Source organism: Bubalus bubalis, chromosome 23 (genome assembly GCF_019923935.1).
Source record: "Bubalus bubalis isolate 160015118507 breed Murrah chromosome 23, NDDB_SH_1, whole genome shotgun sequence".
In the NCBI taxonomy this organism is placed as follows: Eukaryota; Metazoa; Chordata; class Mammalia; order Artiodactyla; family Bovidae; genus Bubalus; species Bubalus bubalis.
Genome location: NC_059179.1, coordinates 13183559 through 13210420, shown reverse-complemented (window position 1 = coordinate 13210420; position 26862 = coordinate 13183559). Strand labels below are relative to the sequence as shown.

The window sequence follows — 26862 nt, the reverse complement described above, 5'->3', positions numbered from 1 at the left end:
CAACCTCTTCTTCCAACTGGAAAACTCTGAAAGCATAACCAACATTATTTCTGTCATATATTTTTTGCTTCTCCTACTTGACAGACCTTCCCAAATCATCAATAACTTCCATTATTGAATAGATTTTAAAAGAAATTTGAGTTAAAATTTAAAATTTTTTAATTACTTTTAAAGTCATTTTTCTCCTCATGCTCTACAGCAGTTTGTGCTGCCTGGCGATGCCTCTTTGAAAACTTCTGTTCTCGATTTTTCTCTTTTCCTATCGACTTTCTTTCTTCTCTAGATATTTTTCTTTTTCCAACTACTTCTCCCTCCGAGGATTCTCCTTTGCTCTGCTCTCTGTACTCTCTGACCTTTTCTACATACTTCCTGAGGATCTCATCCACTTTTGTGACTTCAAAACTAACATACAGGCTGATCACACACACACACCCCCCTCCATCTCTCTGTGAAGCTCAAGTTCCATATTTCCAACAGATGCCGAATATCTCAAGCCCCTCCTTTTTGTTCATCTATGTCAAGATTATGTCTTCTCCTTCAACAGAATATCTCTGAAAACCTGCCTTACTTTCTCAAAGTTAAATTCAGAAATGATACCGTATCAGTCCCAAATAGGCTCAAAATGCAAGCATTATCGTCACCCACCTGTCTCTTGCTTCACATGTTTACTCACCAAGCCCCCTTCTAGGCATTTCTCCCACCCAGTCTTTTCACACTTCCATCCTTCTGTTCCCTCAACTAGCACCCCTACTTAGAGGACAGCCCAGAGACATTCTCTTTAACCTTGACATGTTCATAACGAATTTTCCTTAAGCACTAATCTGATCATTACTTGCCTGCTCAAAAACTAATTTCTTCCCAACACCTGGCTTAAAGTGTTCTTACAACTTGAGTCCAACCTACAAATTGCAAGTGGTGCTGCTCCCTTGTTACTCTTCTCTAGCCAACTGGCTTAGTCAGTCATCCCTAAGGATGCCTTGCCTTTTCCAACCTGCTTTTCTCCCTCACGCTCTTCATCCTGGCTCAAGTACTCGTTTCCCAGTCCTACTCTCCAGCCGAACCAATGTCACCTGATTCTTCAGGACACACATACTAACTTATTCACAGTTTTCCTAGTCTATTTAACAGCTGCAGTATTTAAAAGAAGTATTATTTCTCTTCTTAATATTTGTTTTATCAATGTAATACATATATTAACACATAATTTACAAATCAAGCTTCCCCCAACCTTAAATGTTATATTAAAATATCACATTTTCTTGCCCCATCCTTCCTATTCCTGATTCCTACAACAACCACTTTCAAATCCAAGCTGTTTCTATTAGCATTTACTTTCATATTTCTATATATATTATAGATAGATAGAGAAAAAACAAAGCCATTCCTTTTTTGCTGTCTAGATTTTTCTCACCTCCTTCTGTGGGAGATAAGGTTTTAGCTCTCTTGATATCATCCCTCCATGCCCCTGTCCTCCCAACATACATTCTCCTAACTCTCCTCTTCCTGATAGTCTTACTGCCATTTTTGTGTTTAACAATGAATGTTTACATGATTATGATTATACAAATATTTAAAGTGTACTCTGATTAAAGATATCCCCTCGTTCAACTTTTTTCTTTCCCTGGAGTATAGTAACTATTTACTTTTCATCAATTTCTACATACCCATTCGCCAATGCTCTACCATAATTTCTTCTTACTATGTACAAACAGGGGCTTCCCTGATAGCTCAGTTGGTAAAGAATCTGCCTGCAATGCAGGAGACCCTGGTTCGATTCCTGGGTCAGGAAGATCCTCTGGAGAAGGGATAGGCTCAGTTCAGTTCAATCACTCAGTTGTTTCCGACTCTTTGCAACCCCATGGACTGCAGCACGCCAGGCCTCCCTGTCCATCACCGGAGTTTACTCAAACTCATGTCCATTGAGTCCATGATGCCATCCAACCAACTCATCCTCTGTCGTCCCCTTCTCCTCCTGCCTTCAATCTTTCCCAGCATCAGGGTCTTTTCAAATGAGTCAGCTCTTTGCAGCAGGTGGCCAAAGTACTGGCGTTTCAGCTTCAACATCAGTCCTTCCAATGAACATTCAGGACAGATTTCCTTTAGGATGGACTGGTGGATCTTACCCACTTCAGTATCCCTGGACTTCCCCTGTGGCTCAGCTGGTAAAGAATCAGCCTGCAATGCAGGAGACCTGGGTTCGATCCCTGGGTTGGAAAGATTCTCTGGAGAAGGGAACGGCTACCCACTCCAGTAGTCTGGCCTGGAGAGTTCCATGGGCTATATAGTCCATGGGGTCACAAAGAGACAGGACTGAGTGACTTTCACTCACTCACTCATATACAAACAGATCAGGAATCAACCAGTTTCATTTCTGTCCCTGTAATATGCATCATCCCTCGCCAATTTCATGTGCTCTCTGCCCTCCTCATCCAGTTTAGAATTTACTTCTCAGTCAGTCATCATTAAAGCCACACCTTGCGTGTACCTTTGATTCCCTTGTCCCCCCCTCACCTGCTCAAATTATTTGGTATAACCACAACACTAGTTAAACCCCACTCTCTGTTAACTTGTGCTGGTAGCCATTGGGCTGGAAAAAAACACAACCACACCCCTTTAAATTCATAACTACAACCCAGATGTGACTTTAGGATTTCCAGGACTCATACTGTACTTCCCCAGTTCATGTATTCTCTTACTTTCCTGCACAACACATTTTTCCCTCTCCTCCAACCCCTACAGCCCCCTTTTCCACCCTACTCCTGGCTGGTAAAACATCTTCTGCTCAGTGAGACACAAATGTCTACAGAATCTGAGCACCGCATCGACCCGTGGCATCTGCACGCTGCCCTCCCACCTGCTGCTGCAGAGGGTCTGCTGATGCTTCCCCATGAAGCCAATCTCTTCAACTGTTAAACTCCACACCCTCTTCCCTCCCAAGAACACTGCTTCAGCAATGTCCCCTCTCCCCCATTCTCCTATTATTATCTCTTTGCTCTTTCTTGGATTATTCCTTTCAAACATGTCAGTACTGTTCCCACAGCACAACAAAATAAAAGCCCTCTTGACTGCACTTCTTTGAATAGTGACCACCCCATATCTTTGCCCCCATTAGTGGCAAAACTTGAAAAAGGTTGTCGATACTCGCTGTTTCTAACTCGTGTGCCTCCCCTTCTCTCTTGTAACAATCCAGTTAGGTTTCGCCTCACGGTTCCGCGGAAAGTGCTTCTGTCAAGGCTGCTGACCTCCAACTGTTAAATCCAACTGCCAACTCTCGGTCTTCACCTTACAACATTACAGTCCAGCACGCCCGCACCTTTGCTTGGCTTCTAGGCCACACACTCTGGAAGCTTCCCTCTCCTATACTGACTGTGCCTTTTCAGTTTCCTTTGCTGGTTACTCCCCCTCTTCCTGATCCGTCAACTTTAGAATGTTCCAGGGACCCATCCTCGGTCCTCCACACTTCTCTCTGCACTCATGCTCTTACGTGCTCCTCTCTTGTCCCACGGTTTTAAATACTGTCTGCACACTGAAGACCACCAGATTTTTAACCCCAGCGAGACCTCTCTCAAGTCACAGACTTGTATATTCACCAGCCAACTTCCCTCTTCTCTGAAATGATTAATAGACTCAACATGCCCAAATCCAAACTCCCCATCTGTGAAAGTGAAAGTTGCTCAGTCCTATCCAGTCCATGGAATTCTCCAGGCCAGAATGCTGGAATGTGTAGCCTTTCCCTTCTCCAGGGGATCTTCCCAATCCAGGGATTGAACCCAGGTCTCCCACATTGCAAGGGGATTCTTTACCAGCTGAGCCACCAGGGAAGCCTAAATTCCAGATCTACCAGCCCCAAACCTGCCTTCTCCTTACTTAGTCTTCCTTGTCTCATGCTCTAGTTGCTCTGAGCTCCTGAATCCTGCCCATGCTGTTCCTCAGACAAGCTGCAGGTGCCCTCCTGACCTGGAACAGGCATACTCCCCCCAGATCTACATGTGGCTGTAACCTCAGAGAGACAGTGATCCTGTGCTCAGATCCCACCTTCTCAATGAGGCCTGTCCTCACCATTTTATTTAGAACTGGCATCTGCCCGCCGTTCACTGCCTCCCTTCCCCCCGCCGTGTCCCTCACTTGCAGCACTTCTCAGAGTTGCTGATTCAGAGGGTCTGAGGTGGGGCCCCAAAACTGTCATTCCCATTAAGATAGTAATGGTGTAAGGACCAAACTTTGAAAACCAATGGAGCAGACATTTACTTACAGACAAATTACTCCAACTATAGACACTAAAATAGAAAAAAGTGTAAGATATAAGACCTGAAAATCCAGATTTACAGAATGATGGCAAACACTACACAGAGATGAACGTTCATGAGGGCTCTTTACTATGGTACGAACTGTGGGAAGAAAAGTGTGTTCAGTGCTTTGTGGCTGGAAGTGACATTTGAGTTTGGTGGACCTTAGGCAATGTAGTGTCACTCCTATAAATTTCCATTTATAATCTTGAAAAAAAGGTTTGGTTTGGATTAGGATCTTATACTGCACTTCTAACTTTAAAAATATATGACTACACTTCTTTATATTATTACTATTTATTTGGTATCATGATTATACCATTAAGAAAAGGGTAGTCATTTTAAAAATTCTTTTTGGTTTTACATAAATGTGCACTTATAGAATATATGATAAATTTTTAAAAATTAAGAGTCCCAAGATTAGTATCCCTATTAGTTCTGCCCTCTTCCCACTACCATGTAGCTCAACAAATACAGAGTACTGTGTAGAATAATAAAATACTAAAAATAACTGCAACTAAAGTAACCCTGAGATCCTGAGATAAAGTTGTAATTTTTAATTTGGAAATATATTTCTTAAATATTTAATATGCACAGCCTTATTTTTCATTTCTTCTTAATAAAATAAATTGAAATAAAATGCTTTAAAATGAAAATCAAAGCCTACATTAACTGAGTCAAGGTACCAACAAATATTATGATGCATAATAAAAATTATTAAGAGCTTATATAATTATTTAAGTTAGAGGAACTAAAAATATATTGACATACCTCAACATTTCTAATGGGTTTGTCTCATGAACCTGGTTGCCACACCTTGGACAATCATTGCTATCTTCAAAGTGCTGGACAATACAAGTCTTGCAGACTGAGAAGAAACAAGATGTTAGATTAAAATGCATCATTTGAACTTAATATAACTAGACATAGTCCCTATAAATTATCTACTACACCTGAAATACTATTCTTTAATCAAACTTTATTAAACCTTAAAATGATAACACTATTTTAAAAACACCTGAAATAAAGCCTACTGCCACAATATAAAAATTAACTATTTTGATTATTGTTATTCTTAAATATATTCACAAACCAAACAATTTATTCACAGTATGTAAAAAAGTTGATGCATTTACATACAACAATAGATTTTCTCATTTAAAGAAGTAGAACAAGGAACAGTAAAGGCTGGTAAATCTGAATTTATTTCTTTTGCTAAAAATTTACTTGAATGCAATATAAATGGTACTTAATAATATCTGAGAGTTCTCAACATGCCTGGATTAGTTTGTATGGGCAGGGTGCTCCTGGGACAAACCAGAAGTTTCAACAGAACTTCTGGCCCATGCAGAGTATGATGCGTCTGCGCTCACAGGACTGTAATTCCAAGGGCCATGAAGTATAGCCAGTGACATCAAGCTGGTGCAAATGCACAAGAGGTAAACCAAAAGAACCACTGAGGATTAATTAATTAAGATGTTAAATAAAGCTTATTATAAACAAAGACAATGGAAATATGATTTGTGGCTTTTGGGGCACAAGTCTATATAGCCAACCTCTCCTCCAAATAATACTAATCTTTCTGGTTATGACTCTCTCCCACCTTTTCCCTAAGCTTCTTATTTACCAAATTTCTTGCCCCAAAACCTCAGACATAAACAGCAGCTGAACTGTAAAAAATTTTCAACCCAATTCCCTATCCCAATGCCCCCTCTTCCATTTTATTACCCTGTGTAATCTGAAATTTTCACCTGTACAGATCAGCTCTCCCTTTTACAACTTCAATACAAACTACTTTTCTCCCCTCTGCAAGCCCTGGACTATCTAAAAGCAGTGAAAATTTATCTATACGACTGACCTAGAATAAACACCAGGATTCCTACCACTGAGATTAGATCTGAAAATTCAAACTTATCACACACACTGGTCAGAGAAACAGTGGTCAGGGTAGACTTCTCCTAGGAAACTAATTTTAAAATTATCAGTACATACAGTATTTCCTTTCACTTATTTATTCATTGATTCAATAGCCAGCTTCCCTGGTGGCTGAGAAGGTAGAGTCTGTCTGTAACGTAGGAGACCTGGGTTTGATCCCAGAGTTGGGAAGATCCCCTGGAGAAGGAAATGGCAACCCATTGCAGTATTCTCGCCAGAAAATGCCATGGACGGAGGAGCCTGGTGGGCTACAGTCCATGGGGTTGCAAAGAGTTGGAGAGGACTGAGAGACTAACACTTTCACTTTTCACTTGCAACAGCCAAGCATTATACTAGGAGTTGGGGGATGCAGGGATAAACAAAACAAAGTCCATACTCTTACGGAGCTTATATTCTATTTGGGAAGTCAAAGAATTTTAGTTAGTAATAAGTGATATCTACAAAACAGACAAAAATGGTAGCAAGAGAGAGTGCTGCAGGCTGGGGGCTATTTTAGGTCAGAGAGATCAGGGTAGGACTTCTTCCTAAGAAGGTGACATCGGAGCAGATTTCTTTTGCTGGGTGCCCTATTCTCTACATCTTTTTAAGATAACATACAGCTATTAGGGTAACACTCCTTTACTACATTTCTCCCCAAATTTGGATGAAAAACAGTAGTACAAAACCCTAAAATAAAAAAAAAAAGCTTAGATGTGAATATTTCTGTTCTCCAAATTTCCTGGCCTCCAAAACATTCTGAATGTCTTTTTTAAAAGTTAATGTTTGGGAAGGAAGGGCTACCTTGCTAATCAATACTGAGGCAGAGGCGGGAAAAGCTGAATCCCTTAGCAGACTGCTGGTATTTGCTGTTTTCCCAGGGACACCAGATAAATCTCTAAAATGCGGGAAAGAAGGCAAATAGGACGGATAAGAGGCAAGAATGAAGGGCATTAGGAAGCCCGATCCTGTCCTGAACTTCAGCTCCTGCCCTGGAACTCTGATCCTTGTGGTTCAAAAGGTTTATCATTCTCAGGAATTCCTGGTTGTCTCTGGCCCTTGGCCAAACAGAGAGGCACGTGACATACCCAGAGCAAGTCCTCATGTGGGTCAGCTAGAAGGCTAAGGGCAGGAGCCTGTCTTCCCAGGGACAAAGATACTAATCCAGGTTGATGCAGAAAGAAATGTCAGGCTCATTTGTCCAGAGGTGCACACAGTTTCAAGAATAAAGCTGCTTGAGGCCAAGGCAGCCTCAAGGTACTCAGGGATGGGACCAGTAATCTGTACTCCAGATCTGGCCTGATAGCCACTAGCAGAATGTGGCTCCTGAGCACTTGAAATGTTGCTAGTTCAAGTTGAGATGTGCTGTGAGTATAAATTACACACCAGATCTCAAAGATTGAGAATGAAAAGAATAATCTTATTAATAATTTTTATATTAATTACATGTTGGAGTGATAATATTTTAGACATACTAGATTAAATAAAATATATTAAAACGAATTTCATTTCTTTTATTTAATGTGGCTACTAGAAAACTTAAAATTACACAGGTGGCTCACATTTTATTTCTACTGTGCAGAACAGAGGGAGTAGAAAGCCCCATTAGAGGCAACTTTATTTCTCACACAAACGTGTGAGATACAGTATCTTATTCTACTTTTGCAGATAAAGGAGAAGAGGTTCTTATAAGCCAGGTAACCTGCCTTCCCTGATGAATGGCAGCGCAGAGACTTGAATCCAGGTTTTCTGGTAGGGGATCACAAATTGTGTCAGATTAAAAACATTTTTTTAACTTAACAAAGGAAAAGAATGTAATGTAGAAATACAACCCCCCGCCCTGAAAAAATATCTTCAGCTTCTCTGCTAAATCTGACTACCAAGTAAACACAACAGATAAGCCATCCCATCAGTGCAGTTCAGTCGTGTCTGACTCTTTGCGAGCCCATGAATCGCAGCACGCCAGGCCTCCCTGTCCATCACCAGCTCCCGCATTTCACCCAAACTCACGTCCATCAAGTCGGTGATGCCATCCAGCCATCTCATCCTCTGTCGTCCCCTTTTCCTGCCCCCAATCCCTCCCAGCATGAGTCTTTTCCAATGAGTCAACTCTTCACATGAGGTGGCCAAAGTACTAGAGTTTCAGCTTTAACATCAGTCCTTCCAAAGAACACCCAGAACTGATCTCCTTTAGGATGGACTGGTTGGATCTCCTTGCAGTCCAAGGGACTCTCAAGAGTCTTCTCCAACACCACAGTTCAAAAGCATCAATTCTTCAGCGCTCAGCTTTCTTCACAGTCCAACTCTCACATCCATACATGACCACTGGAAAAACTATAGCCTTGACTAGATGGACCTTTGTTGGCAAAGTAATGTCTCTGCTTTTGAATATGCTATCTAGGTTGGTCATAACTTTCCTTCCAAGGAGTAAGCGTCTTTTAATTTCATGGCTGTAATCATCATCTGCAGTGATTTTAGAGCCCCCAAAAATAAAGTCTGACGCTATTTCCACTGTTTCCCCATCTATTTGCCATGAAGTGATGGGACCAGATGCCATGATCTTAGTTTTCTGAATGTTGAGCTTTAAGCCAGCTTTTTCACTCTCCTCTTTAACTCTCATCAAGAGGCTTTTTAGTTCCTCTTCACTTTCTGCCTAAGGGTGGTGTCATCTGCATATCTGAGGTTATTGATATTTCTCCCGGCAATCTTGATTCCAGCTTGTGTTATGGAATTAAGCCATCCCATAGGATATAGTAATTAACCTTGCTACATCAAGTATTACATTAAAAGAATTAAAAATTTTTTTCATAGGCTAAGGCCCATAATTATTTTTAATTAAAATTTTTTCCCAAATAGTTTACAAGAAAAATTTAAGATGCTAAAATATTTTTATTCTAGTTTTCTTTTTTGTTCAGATGATTTGGGTGGATGTCATAATTTTCATCAAAATCATCAATGCTTAAAAGATTTATGCAACAGGCAGCTTCTGATGCTTTTGAATTGTGCTAGAGAAGACTCTTGAGAATCCCCTGGACTGCAAGAAGAAAACCAGTCAATCCTAAAGGGAATCAGCCCTGAATATTCCTTGGAAGGACTGCTGAAGCTCCAACACTTTGGCCACCTGATGCGAAGAGCTGAGTCACTGGAAAAGGCTCTAATGCTGGGAAAGATGGAAGGTGAAAGGAGAAGGGGGTGGCAGAGGATGAGATGGTCAGACAGCATCACTGACTCCATGGACATGAATTTGAGCAAACTCCAGAAGACAGAGGAGGACAGAGGAGCCTGGCATGCTACACAGTCCCTGGGGTAGCAAAGAGATAGACACGACTCAGGGATTGAACAATAACAGGAACACTCTCAAGTGCTTCAACGTATAGTTGACATAATTTAATATTCATTGCAACACCATTAATTAGGTAATATATATCAGGCCTCTTACAGATGAAGAAATTGAATAGAGAACTTTAGAAATTTGCCAAAAATCATGGAGTCCATAAGTGGTGAAAGCCAGGACTTGAATCAAGAACCCATTTTCTTACTCAATGCATGCCTATATGCTACATTTTCTTCTAATTTTATATCTACAGGTCTAAAGTATACAGAAAAAGAGAGCCTGATCCCTTCATTTGGGAGCCTTAAATATGTCCAAAAGGAGAATTCGAACTCCTTCAGTATCTTATATAGTCCTTAAAAGAAAATCCCAAGAAACTCTAGAAATACATCTCCCATATGCTTTTAAAAGCTGTTAACAAAGCACAACCGTACACAAATTAGAACCTGAGAAAATCCAGGCCAGAAGTTCAGTGAAACTGAAAAAAGTAAAATGAGAATTTGCTTTCTCTCAGATGCTTTAAAAAAATCACTATAATGAGTTGCCAGTCCAGGTTCGATGCACGATACTGGATGCTTGGGGCTGGTGCACTGGGACGACCCAGAGGGATGGTATGGGGAGGGAGGAGGGAGGAGGGTTCAGGATGGGGAACACATGTATACCTGTGGCGGATTCATTTTGATATTTGGCAAAACTAATACAATTATGTAAAGTTTAAAAAATTAAATTAAATTAAAAAAAATCACTATAAAACTGACCTTTGATTCCCAGTTTATACTAGCTGAAAAACATTTTAAAAATATCTTTAAGATTTAATACTAAGCTAATTGCTCAACTGCTATACTGGTTAACTCAGGTGCTTCAAGAATAATGTTTATGAAGGTCCCAGTCTGTTGTTAAGACTGTGTGTGGAGACCAAATAAAGTCTTGACCCTCAGCAGCCACTCTACAGAGACATGCTGGAGCAAGCAGAAACACCTGGTCAGAAAGGGAGTTAGGCTCACCAAAGATATCCCCAGTTGGAAAAACACCTAAATGGCAACAAGTGCTAGCATTTACTGAACACTAACCAAATAGAAGGTTCTGGGCTCAGGGCTTTGTATGGATTACAGTACGGAGCTACCATCCCCCTCTGGCAAAGGAGGAGTGCAGTACCGGACAGCCTGACAGGCTGCCCACATGTGCCCAGCTGTGCAACAGGCAGGGCATCTACCCCCAGCCTGGACGTCCAGCTCAAGGCCTAAAATCCAAACCACTCTGCTACACATCTTAAAGCCAATACCATTTGGTCCCAGGCACCAAGATTTCATATTTTTAACTGATCTTTACATTTAGCTCATCACAACCATCATTAAACTTCTGCCAAAGCATAGTAAGTGAAATTGTTCCTTTTGCCGCACCTTAGATTTGAACTAGGTTGTTAAACAAATTGACAGGGTCATGTGTCATCTGAAGCATTTTCAAATTTTGATGGGCACCACAATCACCAGTGAGATTTTTTTTTTTTTAAAGAACAGATTCAGAGGCCTCATCCCAGACCAATTAAATCAAAATCTCTGTGGGATTGGCACCAGGACTCCAACTCTGCAAAGCTCTCTTACTGAGGCAGCCAGAAGACAACTGGGCAATCCTAGCCACCAAATACTTACTGGTGAATGCCTCAGTGAGGCTGCCAGTCCAGGAGCTGGTCCTCTGCCAAGTCATAACCAGAAGGCACTTTATTATTCACCATCAGGAAATCATTTTGACAGAAGACAAAACATAACCACAAGAATATGGGATTAATGTGTTGTTTCCCTAGAGGGCAGGTTTACACGAGAAGCCCAGATAGTACAGCACATGGTTCTAGCAGGTAAAAGACAATCTTGAGGCAGACAGCTCAATCTGAATCCCGGGTCTGCCATTAGGCAAATTACTCTGTGTGTCTCTGTACAGGGGGATAACAAGGATATCTATCTCACATGGCTCTTATGAGGATTAAATGAGCTAATATACATAAAATGTGTAAATGAGTAACTGGTAACTTCTATTTAATAAAAATGTGAGCTATCACTATAAATCAGCTTGCCAGATGAGCAGAAAATCCTAACAAAAAGACATCAGCAATCGAATATTGAACGGCATCAGACCATGATTAGTTTGACACATCTATCTTAAGTAACTGATGATCTTGCTAATGGAACTTGAAATGTCGATCATGTACCGGTAGTAACCCTCTGCAGCCATATTTACCCTAGAGATAGTCTCGCAACTCAAGTATCAAATTGATGACACGCTGCATCACCTAAATGGGAACTGCCTCTCTCTGCACATATGATGCTTCTTTTTCTGGGGTTGAGGACACAAGACTCACTTCTGCATTCTACACTCCTTCCTTAACTTAATATGTTTAATACAATTCCAGCATAGCCTCCTGGGTATAGGAGAAACCTTGTTGTGTCTCTTCCTGATCGCTTTTCATATACTTGCTCAGAAGCACGATTTCTAAGTTGACTCCAATAGTTCAACTATTAAAAGGCTATTCCACATTTTAATTTTCAAATTCTTGAGAGGGGCAGGTTCATCACAACAGGTACAAGGCCCATCAGTTGTTGCTATCTCACATGTATGGTCCACCCACATCTTCCTAGCTTTGATGACAGAGTGAAAGTGAAAGTGGCTCAGTCATGTCTGCCTCTTTGCGACCCCACGGACTATACAGTCCATGGAATTCTCCAGGCTGCAATACTGGAGTGGGTAGCCTTTCCCTTCTCCAGGGGATCTTCCCCACCCAGGGATGGAACCCAGGTCTCTCGCTTTGTGGGCAGATTCTTTACCAGCTGAGCCACAAAGGAAGCCCTGATGACGCAGTGATCTACAGCAATTTCTCTTTTTGAGCACCAATTCTAATATCATGGATAACAAAACAGTAACAGTCTTTTCTCTCCTGTCCTTGGTCATGTCATTCATTAGTAATCCTCTGTCTATTAAAAGTGATCAAATGCTGACTTTGTTAAAATCATCTGAATGTGTTGGTTTTATCTCTCAACATAGGAGTATATTTTTTCTTACTTCCTGAAGCACATCACTATCTTTATATGCCCTTCTTGATAACACTCATTTGACACAGTTTGCCTTTGAAAAATTTGTCTGTTATCTGCTAACAGTTTGTAAGTAAACTGCGGTCATCGGCAGAGAAGAGGCATCAGCTTGCTGCTTTTGATACATATTTACATGTGAAACTGACATGATTTTTAAAGATTTCCAGAACAGTTGTAATTTGCTTCCATGAGACAGGATCTCCTAGCTTTGCTTTACTCATAAAAGGGACTAATGAGCATCTTTATTTCTCTTACACGGTACAGTTCTTTCAAAGGCCTACATGAGCTACAATTTCACAGAGAACACGAAGGACAGCGTTACTTTCTATCTAGGAGACTGCTTTATTCTTGCTTTGCCAGGACAGAGGGACAGACAGCAAGGCAGAGCCTGCCGAGCAAGGTTAGGAGTGTCTTGGGGCTTCAGCACAGTAGGAGAATCCTAGACCAAGCAGGCCAGGAGAACGCAAAGTCCAGGAAGGCCTTCTACAGACAGACTTAAGGAGTCAAGTGGGACTCCAGGGTGAGGACCACCATGTCCTCATTCCCCTCATCGGTATGAATTCCATGGCCGACCGGAATAATCACTTTCACACGCAGACTCTGGATAGCTCTGCTCTACTACAACCCTTCTTTTGTCATACTTAATCAGGTAAACTGTAAACCTGGGCTATATCCAACTCTACACATGCTGCTCTACAAGGTTACAGCTGAACACTGTGGGAGAAAAACATGCACCGTGCCGACTGGTCTCTCACCTTAAATTCACGACCATGATGCTCAAAAGCAGGTCCTTCATCTGCCAGGTGGTCACACTCAACACCCTAATTCCATATGCTCTTCACCAACATTTATAGCTCAGTTGGTAAAGAGTCCGCCTGCAATGCAGGAGACCCTGGTTCGATTCCTGGGTTGGTAAGATCCCCTGGAGAAGGGATAGGCTACCCACTTTAGTCTTCTTGGGCTTCCCTGGTAGCTCAGCTGGTAAAGAATCTGCCTGCAATGTGGGAGACCTGGGTTCGATCCCTGGGTTGGGAAGATTCCCTGGAGAAGGGAAAGGCTACCCACACCAGTATTCTGGCATGGAGAATTCCATGGACTATACAGTCCATGGGGTCACAGAGAGTCAGACATGACTGAGTGACTTTCACTTTCACTTTTCTCCTCTCTCCTTGAACCCCCACTTTTACTCCCCCATCACCACTCTACACTGATGACCTCACTTTCTGTTCAACTGAAAACAAAAGAAAAGAAGAAAAAAAAAGGCAGTAGAATTTATATCACCACACCCACTCACTCACTAACATCTAACCTTTGTGGTTTTGCCTGTTTTCAGAACTTTAATGTGCCAACCTCTGCTCTGTGACCCTATTCCAATGATCTGAGAAGATCACTCCACTGCTTCTCCCTCTCACCTGCGGCAGTCTTTTGCTATCCACTGAAGACTCCCACCAACATTCATACACATTATTTCCCCATCTATTAAAAAAAAAAAATCAAATTTCTATTGACCCTACTTTCTGAGTCAACTAGCACTCCATTTCACAGCTACCGATACTCTAATTCCTCTTTTCCCATTCTTTCTCCACCTTTTCTTTACCTTCATTCAGGTGAAAGATTTATATAATCATTGTACAATTATCCAAACATCTCCATCCTCTCACACCCACCCAGACTTCTGCTCCTGAGGACCGAACTGAAACTGCTCAGAGCTTATCCGCGTGCCTGCTGCCCCTCCTTGGTTCACTCCGCCCCACGTGGCTAGCCTGACCGCTCTCTACTCCTGGACGCTGTGTGTGCTTTGCCTCCCAGGGCCCCACACTCTGTTCTCCTCCTACCTCACTGTCTCCTCTTTTTTGGTTCCAGGGCTTAGTCTTTGGTCATCTTCCCTTCTCTACACTCACTCTCTTGGCACTCTCACTGATGAAATAGGATCTAAATTCTGATCCTCTGCAGATTCGTGTATCCAGCTCCCAGTGGGCTGGGATCAAGTATCTGATGGGCTAACTCCTTTACCTCCTTAAATCTGTTCAACTACCACCTTCTTAATGAGGCCTTCCCTCACAGACTTCAGCGGTCACACCGCCTCACTGGCCACCCAGTTAGTTACCTGTACCCAGCTTGAACTTCCCTGTTTCTGTGTCACTTAGCAGCTGCTAATGTGCACTCTGACTTACTGCCTACTATGTTGCCTGGTGTGTCTCATGTGCCCAGGCTAGCACTGTAGCTGGAGGAGGAAGTACTCAGCAAATATCTGTGGAACAACTGAGGACACAAAAGTTAGGAACAGCAAAAGCAGTCGTGGTTTTAGTACCTACAAGTGTACTACAGAGTCAAGTCAGAAATAAGCCTACATTTTCAACTAAAGCAAGGGAAGAGATTCTGAGTTCACGAGTTAATTTTTTTGACAATTAAAATGAGTTACAGGCTTCCCTAGTGGCTCAGTGGCAAAGAATCTGCCTGCCAATGCAGGAGACACGGGTTCGATCCCTGGTCCGGGAAGATCTACATACCGCAGAGCAACTAAGCCAGTGTGCTACAACTACCAACTCTGTGCTCTAGAGCCCACGAGCTGCAGCTGCTGGGCCCACGGGCCGCAGCTACTGAAGCCCGAGTGCCTAGAGCCCGTGCTGCACAGCAAGAGACGCCACTGCCATGAGAAGCTCACGTAGCTCAACTAGAGAGGCGCTCTTGCTCGCCACAGTGAGAGAAAAGCCTGTGCAGCAACAAAGGCCCAATACTGCCAAAAATAAATAAATTAAAAACATTAAAATAAATGTGCTAACTCAATATAAGCTAAATAGTTTTCTAAAATAAAATGATTTTCTATTAACTGAGTAAAGATATGCCAGTGGTTGAGCATTCTGAGAGAATATAGCTTTGTTCACTGGTTCTTGAATTTCTGATATATAGTAGTACACTAGTCCGGTAAAAACTAATATGCTGTAAAACACCAGAAGTTATGATACATCTTCAGAGTATCCAAATGCAAATGATCTTTGGTCTCTTCTCCACTGGCTGCACTCTACTGTTCACAATGTTTACATTCAACCTTTGTGCCACATGCTTAAACACACCTGCACGCTGACCACAGCTTCTAAGTCTGAATACTTCTGGCTTTTAGGTTTCGTGTTTTTTTCCTCAATCCATCACTGGTATCAATTCCAACTCATCCTAATCTATATATAATTTATTCTTACAAACCAATACAGAAGACAATTTCACTTATTTGTTAACCCCTAGTTTTGTCTTTTAGTGTCCACTATGAACCCACTCCAGTACTCTTGCCTGGAAAATCCCATGGACAGAGGAGCCTGGAAGGCTGCAGTCCCTGGGGTCGCTGGGAGTCAGACACGACTGAGTGACTTCACTTTCACTTTTCACTTTCATGCACTGGAGAAGGAAATGGCAACCCACTCCAGTGTTCTTGCCTGGAGAATCCCAGGGACGGTGGAGCCTGGTGGGCTGCCCTCTGTGGGGTTGCACAGAGTCAGACACGACCGAAGCGACTTAGTAGTAGTAGTAGTTAGTAGTAGTATGAATCTCTGCTCTACTGTTCATTCTTTACTATCTAACACATAGTTTCAACAGCAAAAAGAACCATACATCTGATATGATTCTTAACATTATTACTAATGATAGAGGACACCTAGATTGTTTAAGGCCTATAATTATTGTTTCCTATTTAAAAAGAATCATCAAAATGAACACTATAATCACCTTCATGAATGACTAGTTGCTGCCAAAATACTGTTTGAAACATGTAACATCAATGTTACTGGTGACTTCATCTCTACTACAACCCTAGGCCACTGTACTTGCACTTACTGAAACTTCAAGTACAACTTCTATTCAGGCCTTTGATTATTACTCGATAAACAAGTCTTGACTCAAAATCCAATTTTATAGAGAATACAGTATTGGTAAGTTCAATTTATAGCTCTACATTTTAAAGACTATCATTCAGAATTATTAATAAATTCAGATCCTGATTGGGTACATAATGACAGGTATACAGTCACGGAAATACAGTTAGAAGAGATTTCCTATATACATTTTTAAAATTCACATGCTGCTTAAAGAAATTATAGAAAATGTAAACAACCAGAAAGAAGAAGAAAATTAGCAAATATCCTAGTTTATTATAAAGATGTACCTGGAGTCAGATATCTGGGTCTCAGAACCTAGCTCCAGCACTTATTAGCTGTGTTACTTAACCTTTCTGAGTCTTGTCTCTGTGAAAAACACTGGCATAAGAATCTGAAATACTCTTCCCTCAAACCTCTTCATAGCTCACTCCTTCCTATTATTTACAATCTCTGCTCAAACAGTAACTTCCAGGCAAGCCTTTACTGTCTTACTGTTCTTTGCAGCATGTGTCATACATGGAGTCTAAAATTGTATCATTCGCTTGCTTTTTGTCCGTCTCTTCTATTGAAACATAAATTCTAAGAGGACAGACTATATCTGTCTTCTTTACTGCTGTCTTTCCACTGTCCAGAGTAATGAATGGCACAATGTAGGTGCTAATAAACATTTGCTGACTGATTTAATACCACCTAAATAGAAGGGTTCTTGGGAAGACTGCATAAGGTAATGCATGTAAAACCCCATGACCCTCAATATGACATTCAACAAATGACAGCCACTGTTTTAATTTTATTAGCATTCACTCCAATTACTGTATGATTAAAAGTACAAAATGCCTACTTCTAGAGATGCTTGTATTATTAACGTCTGGTCCAAGGTATGCTTTTCAGACTTTAGTGCACCCCAGAATCACCTGAAGGGCTTGTTATTACAGCCCTCTCCCCCAGAGACTCAGCCCAGCAGCTCTATGGGTATGCCCGAGAACGTGCACGCCTAACAAATTCCCAGTGATCATGCTGCTGGTTGGAGACTGTATTTTGAACAGCAAGTATATGTGGCATAAGATTTTTAAACATGGAGTAGTACCATACCACGAGTTCTCGGCACTTTAATACTTGTGTATTTATGATACTTGTTCAGAAAACAATAAGCGATGGCAGCACTCCAGGCTTACCACTGAATCGTCTCCTGCTCACACACTACTGTATGACGTCACCGAGTCCCTTACTGTCACATCTATATCTAATTACCAATTAACCCTTCTTTACTTAAGTTAAAAACCAAGTACAACAACGTTTTTCCAAAGAATTCATCCTAGTTAAGGGATTACTGCCATAATCTCTGAAAGGGCAGAAAGAAGAAAGCTTTCTTTCCTGTACCACAGAATTCTATGTCTAAAACCTTCCCTTTCTTCGGAGGAAAGAATCGTCAGACGCTTAAAGAGGCCTCGAACCACAAAGGAGTGAAGAACCAATGCACTGTGTTATGCGCATTTTAGCTGCTGGAACAAAGCTCCTTTGTTCTTAGTTTAAGTGAAAAGTCTTTCATTTTAAGTCAACAACCTATACAACAAGCAGCAAAGACACTGTCAGCAACCTCAAAAAATTTCTCAGGACCCTGGAGCAAGAGACAGAGCGTCTCTTAATTTAGAACCACCAGTCTTGACTCCCCACAATCCTCTCTCCCTCTCCCATGCCCTACCCCGACCCACGACCCGCAAAGCTCCCACCTATATTGTAGAAGACAGCTTTTCAAAATCCATAATTCCTAACCCCCACTCTCTACATGCCTTTCAAGCTACCTACCACTGCATTTGAATCTTTGAAAGGAAAAGCCGACAATAAAATAATCAACTGATTGACCATTTATCTATTCATTTGAGCTTCTCTTGAGCACTCAAGTACCAGGTACTAAGGATACACTGAATCTAAACCTACCTGTGGGAGAGAGAGAGATGGCATATCTTGGAGTAGATGGGCTTTAAAGGATGAGGAACTACCAGCCAGGCATACAGGAGATGTTCCAAGCAGAGCAAGCAGTTGAACCACGTGTATGCATATGTGTGTGTGTTCTGGTGGGGGAGGGCAGAAATCAATCAAAGCTAAATAGATCTAATTTATCCTGAGGGCAGTAGGGTACCTTAAGGAAATTTTGGGTTGGCTGAAGTGTGAGTGATGAAGACAGTAAAGCCCTTATAAATGATCACCACTAACACAGGTTAGGAGTAGGCTGCAGGGACTCCAGTGAGAATGAATGATGTCCTGAGCAAAAAGGTCGTGGGGGATCAGACTGAAGGGACAGATCTTTGAGAGATTACAGGGCAAGACCGTGCAGAACTCTGCCTCGTACTGCTGTGCTGTGCTTAGTCGTTTAGTCGTCCGACTCTTTGCGACCCCATGGACTGCAGCCCACCAGGCTCCTTGGTCCACAGGGATACTTCAGGCAAGAGTACTGGATTGGGTTGCCATACCCTCCTCCAGATGATCTTCCCAACCCAGGGATGGAACCCAGGACTCCTGTATTGCAGGCCGATTTTTTACCATCTGGGCCACCAGGGAAGCCCAAGAATACTGGAGTGGGTAGCCTATCCCTTCTCCAGCGGATGTTCCTGACCCAGGAATCGAACTGGGGTCTCCTGCATTGCTGGCGGATTCTTCACCAGCTGAGCTAGGTGAGGGTAAAGAGAGTTAAGCATGGAGCATATTTCTTGCTTGGACAATTGAATGCTGGCATTCTATCCATTCACTTTCAGGTATGTTAAGTTCTAGGCCACTTCAGGACATCCAAGTAGGCGTCCAGTGGGATTCTGAAGCTCAGGACTATGCCCAAAATAAAGATTTGGAAGACATCAGCATAGGTAGTTGAGTCTCAGAGGAGTTTCTGTGAGTTTCCACAGAAAAGGAGTAGATAGATCCAAACACACCTGAAGAAATTTCTTCTTAGCTTATGAGCTTTGCTTAACAGAGTTTAAGCTCCAAATTTATTTTATTCATCACTCTACCAGTTAGCAAGTGCTAACATCTGATTAAAGAATTCAATAATTATTTGTGTGAACAAGTTTATTTCCTTAGGTTTCTCGGGTTGTCAAAATCACCTCATGTGTGCATGCTCAGTTGCTCAGTCATGGCCGACTCGTTGTGACCCCATGGGCCGTAGCCTGCCAGGCTCCTCTGTCCATGGGATTCTCCAGGCAAGAATACTGGAGTGGGTTGCCATGCCCTACTCCAGTGGATCTTCCTGACCCAGGGACAGAACGTGCATCTCCTGCATTGCAGGCAGATTCTTTACCCACTGAACCACCTGGGAAGCCCCAGAATTACCCTATAGACATAGACATGTAACCATAGTTAATGTGGACTTAGTTCACTAGCATTAAGTGATCACATTTAAGGGGGAAATGCATCTGCATTTAAATTTTTTACCTCATTGTAAAATTTTGTACCTTTTTATCACATGCCCCTGACCTGCTAAAGGGAGCTGGGTGTTAGTAGGTGAGGTAGGAGCCCACTTAAAGGCGAGGCTTTCATAAGCCTCTTTTTTCTCACCCCCCCCGCAACTCCCTGTCAGGAGCTCGGGACATTCTGTGCTGCCATCTATCCCTCCCTCTCCCCCTTCCTTCCGACTGGCTCACCCCTTTTGTCTGTCCTCCACAGAGCTGAGTGCTAAGGACACCATGGGCTGCCTCAGTCAGTTGGCTGTCATCTTGATCCTTGCTTCTACATCCACAGGGAAGCCAGGCACTGTGAGCTCTAGAACTGCTTACTGGGAGAATGGCGGGGGGGGGGGGGGGGGGGGAGTCGGGGGACAATAATCTGATTTGAGCAGGAGAGAGAGTGGAGACGCATGTGTAGAGTAATCTGAAAGAGTAAAGTAACTGCATTTATCTGTATCAAGGATTTTCAAAAAATACTCTTCTCTCTCTGGCTTTGCATTCCGCTGCAACACCCTGACACGGACCTGCTACTACATCACTCTGTTTCACAACTGCCATTGCGCTTACCAGCATCCACATTCATTTGATTCCTTCCTTAACTTGATTCCTGTTTCTTCACTTGACTAGAGAGTTCTGAAGGGACTGGGCCGAAAGTGTGACTTTGCTCACCAATAATAAAGTTTCATTTTCATATTTCAAACTTGAATAGTAAGAACAAAATCCTTCCATTTTACTATGAGTTTTCATAATAAGAATTATTGTATACCCATTCTTAACTTACAGTATCATAAAACTGCAGACTATGTACAAAGTTAACTTAATAAGTTTTGTTTAAGCACCACAGTCGAGGTGGAAACTGCTCTGGGGTACTTCAATGCACACTGGACTTCTCACTTTCCTCCTGTCCCACTGGCCACCTTCCTTCTCTATTGTATACTGATTCCAAATCACAATACCACTACACCTGTTCCACCTCAGACCTAAGAAAACCAGGCAACATCAAGACCCAACCAATGAGTAAGAAACACTGCTTTGGGGTACTATTTATTTTATCAGTACAAATAGGGAGATATTTTGCAAGTGAGAAAGGTTTTGCCTAAAAGCCCCAGTATAAATACAAACCAAAAAATACACAGAAATCCAAGGACCAGAAAGTGCATAAAGTTTAGCACTCTGTAGAATCCTCAGGTCTCCTAAGACACTGAGTTGAGTGCCTGACTCCTCCATCATTTACTGTTCTGTGCTTCTGCGGATGAAAAAGGCCACACTTGAGTCTTTAATCACAATTCTGCCATGTTCATTCTCTCTCAGTAAAGGGATTCGCTGACTGCCAAGCAACTTCAGGCTAGAAGGACATAAGCAGCTAAATGGTCATCTATCCCTTTAAACCTTAAATTACTACTTAAACATAAACATAACCCTTGCTTATAAACTTACTGTTTAAATTTCTACAATCTTTTGTTTTCCCTTCAAAAAAGGAACATTTAAACCTGGATTTCATTATGTCTCAAAGAAAATGTTCTTTCAGAAGAACAGATATAAAATCTTTAGGTAGAGACTGGAGAATCTGCGCTTTCTCCTCTAAACACTAAGCACTCCCAACATCCACTAAATCTCTTCCTAGAACTGCAGGGTTTTGCTGGAGACACACAAATATAAAAAAGTGTACTCATAATGTCTAATAGCATCAGAAGAAGCAAAACAACAGACTGTGGACAGTGTCTAGGTACCATACTTGGCATAGAGGGAAACTGCAAGACAAAGCCCCCATTCTAAAGGAGCCACACCCAGGGGGTTCCTCCTCCAAAATGCATCCACAGTCCATCAGTCTCCCCTGCCTCCATCTCACATCTCATTACCCTAGATGATGGCCTTATAATCTTTCAGTTGACCTGCAGTGATAGCCTCCTTACTCATCAGTTGTCCCTTGAACTGCCAAGGGCATTCCCACTCCAAGGCTATATACTTGCTTTTCCCTCTGCCTGGAATGTTCTTCCCCTATATCCACAGAGCTCAATCGCTTCAGGAATTCTGTTCAAATGTCATCATATCAGAGAGAAATCATGACAACACTAAATAAAACAACCCCAACTCTGCTATCTACAGTCCTACAGTTCTTTGTTCTTGTTCATGGCATATATTTATTGCTGGTTTTCCCCTTTCTTGAGAGCAGAGATTTTTGATTACCTTGTTCACTGCTGTATCCTCTGCTTAGAATTGTGCCTAGCACACAGTAGGTATTCAATAAGTATGTTTGATGATGTTTAACTGATAACTGTTCAAGTGAAATAATGATAAGGGCAACAGTAAGCGAACATTTTAAGACAGTTTATAGTTAACTGGTAATTGAATAGCATGGGCCAGTAATACCAACAAAAAGTATACACATGCCCAGACCCTAGTGAAAGAGTGGAGTGGGAAAAGCTAGCTTAAAACTCAACATTCAGAAAACTAAGATCATGGCATCTGATCCCATCACTTTATGGCAAATAGATGGGGAAACAGTGGAAACAGGGACAGACTTTATTTTCTTGGGCTCCAAATCACTGCAGATGGTGACTGCAGCCATGAAATTAAAAGATGCTTGCTCCTTGGAAGAAAAGCTATGACAAACCTAGACAGCATATTAAAAAGCAGAGACATTTCTTTGCCAACAAAGGTCCGTCTAGTCAAGGCTATGGTTTTTCCAGTGGTCATGTATGGATGTGAGAGTTGGACCATAAAGAGAGCTGAGTGCTGAAGAATTGATGCTTTTGAACTGTGGTGTTGAAGAAGACTCTTGAGAGTCCCATGGACTTCAAGGAGGTCAACCAGTCAATCCTAAAGGAAATCACTTCTGAATATTCACTGGAAGGACTGATGCTGAAGCTCCGATACTTTGGCCACCTGATGCAAAGAACTGACTCACTGGAAAAGACCCTGATGCTGGGAAAGATCGAAGGTAGGAGGAGAAGGGGACGAGAGAGGATGAGATGGTTGGATGGCATCACTGACTCGATGGACATGAATTTGAGTAGGCTCTGGGAGTTGGTGATGGACAGGGAAGCCTAGCGTGCTGCAGTCCATGGGGTTGCAAAGAGTTAGACTGAGTGAATGAACTGAGACCTTATCACAGCACCCACTAAATCTCTTCAGGTGGCATTCTGAAAAAGTCTATGTTAAAACAGCTTCCTAGGTGATTTTATGTTTTTTTTTTTTTTACTGTGGTAAAATGTTTATAACAAAATTTGCCTTTTTAACGATTAACAGGTGACTCTATTCTGCAACTCTGTTGAAAACTACTGGCATAATAGTACGCAGAGGAAAGAACAGCTGAAGAGGGGGATTAAAGAAATGTCCCAGGTTATCTCAGTAAGAGGACGGCCCTTAGAGCTGAATACAGGCCTACTACTTACTAGCTGTGAGACTGGGCAGGTGACTTAGCTCTTAAGCTTCCACACCCACAAATGAAGATAATTTCTATACCCTTGCTCTCCCCGTGTCCCCTGCAAACTGCTTCAAGGTTACTGTAAGGTGAACAACGAAATCATGCACATACAGTATCTACTTCAGTGTACATAACAGGCACCAAAGAACTTACTGGAATTAACAGAATCAGAACTTACTGGAATTACTTTCATTGCAATAGGGAAATAAACTTGTATTGGCAAAAACACAAAAAGCAGGTGAAACCCTGACCTATGTGGCTATTAAAATGCCTCTTCTTCTACTGACAGGACTGGTGAAAAATTTGGCAGGGGTTCCAAAGATATGATCATATTAGAACAGTGGGTCTCAAACTTGCACATGGTTCAAAATTACCTGGAAGTTTGTTAAACACAGATAACTTTGTTTTGGTGATTCCAGGGTGAGGCGTGATAATTTGCATTTCTAACAAGGTAGCATTGAGGCGGTTGATTATTAGTCAAAGGGTATGAAGTTTAAATCATATAAGATGAGTAAGTCCTAGAGATCTACTGGACAGGATCATGCCTGCAGTTAACAATACTATGCTGTACACTTAAAAATGTGCCAGGAGTGCAGATTTTATGTTGTGTTCTTATCACAATAATAGTAATAATAAACAAGAAGGTGAGAGCAAACTTCTGAGGTAATGGATAAGGTTTGTGGCAGTGATGCAGTAATGGTTTCATGGGTGCATACTTATGTCTAACCCCATCAAAGTTATACACATTAAATATGTACAGCTTTTTTTTTTAGATTTCCCTGGTGGTCTTCCTGGGCTTCCCTGATAGCTCAGTTGATAAAGAACCCCCACCTGCAATGCAGGAGACCCTGGTCCAATTACTGGGTCAGGAAAATCTGCTGGAGAAGGGATAGGCTACCCCCTCCAGTATTCTTGGGCTTCCCTTGTGGCTCAGCTGGTAAAGAATCCAACTGCAATGCAGAAGACCTGGGTTGGATCCCTGGGTTGAGAAGATACCCTGGAGAAGGGAAAGGCTACCCACTCCAGCATTCTGGCCTAGAGAATTCCATGGAATGTACAGTTCATGTGATTGCAGAGTTGGACATGACTGAGTGACTTTCACTTCACTTCACAACTTTTTTATGCCAACCATACCTCAATAAAGCGATTAAAAGAAACCCACAATGAATTAGAGTATGCATATCCTAAAAAAAAAAAAAAATCAGAACACATTAATTCAGTAAAATTAAAAAAAACAAACCTAAAATAGTTCATTAAAAAAACTATAACCAGTAATTTCTTATGATTTTTAGGACATTTTAAAGTCAGAAAAAGTCAACTATTACAATTTTAAAAAGAAACAAGAAAAAATTCATACCACTGGTATCCCAATGAGAAGTTATGAAAATGAATTCAAAGTTAATTCTTAGAATATTCACTGTTTTAAAAGAAAAAATCTAGAGAAAACAAAAAAACCCAAAATGTGGTGGTTTTAAAAGAACAAATGTAACCGAAAATTTCCAATAGGTAGATAACAAAAAAAGAATACTTACAGGTATGAAGGCATTCCGTCACTGTAGTTGGCTTGATGAGATACCCTTTACAGATATAGCAGGTGATGTAAGGATTGAAATCTTTCACCAAATGTTTCCTTTGGGTAGCCATTCGTGGTTAGCTAGGACTGGCTCTAGTAGTTCAGGCAAAAAAGGGTATTAAGTGGATGAAAGTCTGATCCCAGGAGCTGGTGTGGAGTTCCCAACTGGGTGTCCCGAGGCATGAGAACTAACATCCAGACTTCTCATGAGATCGCTAGTCATCACTCCTTTTGGTGGTTCTGCTTTCCCATATCTTCTTCCACAATAATTTTAAAAAGATGAGAAAAAGAGGTGTCAAATTCTTCGTACTGGATTAATACCAGTATATTAGCAGCAAGCATTACATGTTCCAAATTGGGTAAAGAGGTGAACAGAATATTTCCCTCACTGTAATATTAATTTGTAAACCTGCTATGATTAATTCAGAATAATGATGAATTCATCTGATACTGAGGCCTCAACTATCACCTCTAAACAAATGACACCTGAGGCTATTAACTCGGGTTTTGATATCTTTACCTCTCCAGTAATGCATTTTAACTGTCTGCTTGACTGCTCTATTAGGAGTTCCTGCCAACACAAGCTAAAGATTCAAAATTGAAGTCATTATCCTCCCTATCAAAATGCTCCCTATTTCCATTTTGTACTCCACATCAAGCCGTAATCAAATCAAATGGGTGCCCTTTTCCATTCCACCCGCAGCAATGCTACTCAAATATTATCTCTCCACCTGCAGACCAACTTAGATTCTACCAAGTTTTATTCTATTACGTTTGGAGCCCCTTATCAAAGACTGTCAGGGTCTCTCCTCTTTGCTCTGCAACAGAGAAATGTTTAAATTTCTCAGCTTGTCATAAAAGACCCTCCACAGGCTGATCTTAACACACTGTTCAACAGTCGGGCAAACTGAAAGGATGACTCTCTTCGTAGTCCATTCTGCAGGTTCCATGCCCTCTACCCAGTGAGTCCTTCTGCTCCTCTGTTGCTGCTGTTGTTTAGTTACTAAGTCATGTCTGACTCTTCTGTGATTTACAATTATCTTCATTCTTAATCTCCTCTATTAGACTGCAAAACCTTAAAAAGATACCAGTCATAGTTAGTAAATGTACAACCTGGGCAATGTTACTTACCTAAGCCTTAGGGTTTTTTAAACTGTAAAATGAAAACAAGAATGCCAGCCTCCCGTGGGACTTCCCTAATTGTCCAGTGGCTAAGACTCTGCACTCCCAATGCAGGGGGGCCCAGGTTTCCATCCTTGGTCCCAGAATAAGACCCCACAACCCACAAGTAAGAGTTCACATCCTGCAACTGACGCTCATGCATGACGCAACTAAGACCTGGTGCAGTCAAATACATAAGTAAAGAAATCAAGAATGCCAGCCTCCTACAGTGGGGACGATGAAATGAGACAATATACATACAGCTAGCACACTATCAAAACTGAACGTCATTAACATTTTTTAAAACTTTTTTCCCTCCAGAAATGTCCAGCATGGCTCGTCCACATGGTTGTTTTAAAAAGTTTTAAATGTTTCTTACAACAAACGTGTCCTCTTAGAGAACATGAAACATAACATGAGAAAAAGGTGGGGATTTCCTAAGTTAATTCTGTAAACAAAAACCTTCTCCTACTTCAGCTGTTAACTCATAGGTTAAGTATAAAGCAACCGAAGAGGTAAAAGGCATCGCTCCATCCTTCCATTGACAGACACTGTACCACTGAGTGTGTGCACAGAATAGGTTCTGCAAGTAATCATCGTATCTGCTCAAGGGGTCTGGGTTCCGGTCCTTAGCCGTGTATGATCTTCAGTAAGGCACTAAATGTCGGCTTCCTCCTCTACACACCGGGATTAACGGCCCTGCCTTTCTCACAGGTTTGCCACGAAGCTCCAAAGTCTGAAAGTCCTCTGAAAGAGGACATGCACAGTCCCGACCGAGGGAGGCTTTTAGGAT

The 26862-nt window shown here is 41.7% G+C and overlaps 2 protein-coding genes across 7 annotated transcripts in view; one reads left to right on the top strand and one right to left on the bottom strand.

Moving 5' to 3' along the window:
- PCGF5 (polycomb group ring finger 5) overlaps window positions 1-26862 on the bottom strand; it is a 122212-nt gene that overhangs the window by 30590 nt on the left and 64760 nt on the right. For 4 of the 6 annotated variants that reach the window (XM_025273984.3, XM_025273986.3, XM_025273983.3 and 1 more), the window contains exons 2-3: window positions 24868-25162; window positions 5058-5154 (exon numbers count right to left, since the gene is read on the bottom strand). In XM_025273984.3, coding sequence (XP_025129769.1) covers window positions 5058-5154; window positions 24868-24979 — 209 coding nt within the window. In that variant the 5' untranslated portion in view covers window positions 24980-25162. Of the gene's footprint in view, window positions 1-5057; window positions 5155-24867; window positions 25166-26862 lie in introns of all 6 variants that reach the window. The other 2 variants (XM_044935207.2, XM_025273985.3) reach the window with 1 other exon arrangement.
- The window catches only part of LOC123465322 (basic proline-rich protein-like), a 63830-nt gene continuing 63676 nt past the window's right edge, over window positions 26709-26862 (top strand). The window contains exon 1 of the mRNA XM_045164225.1: window positions 26709-26783. Within this exon, the coding sequence (XP_045020160.1) occupies window positions 26709-26783 (75 nt within the window). The remainder of the gene's footprint in view (window positions 26784-26862) is intronic.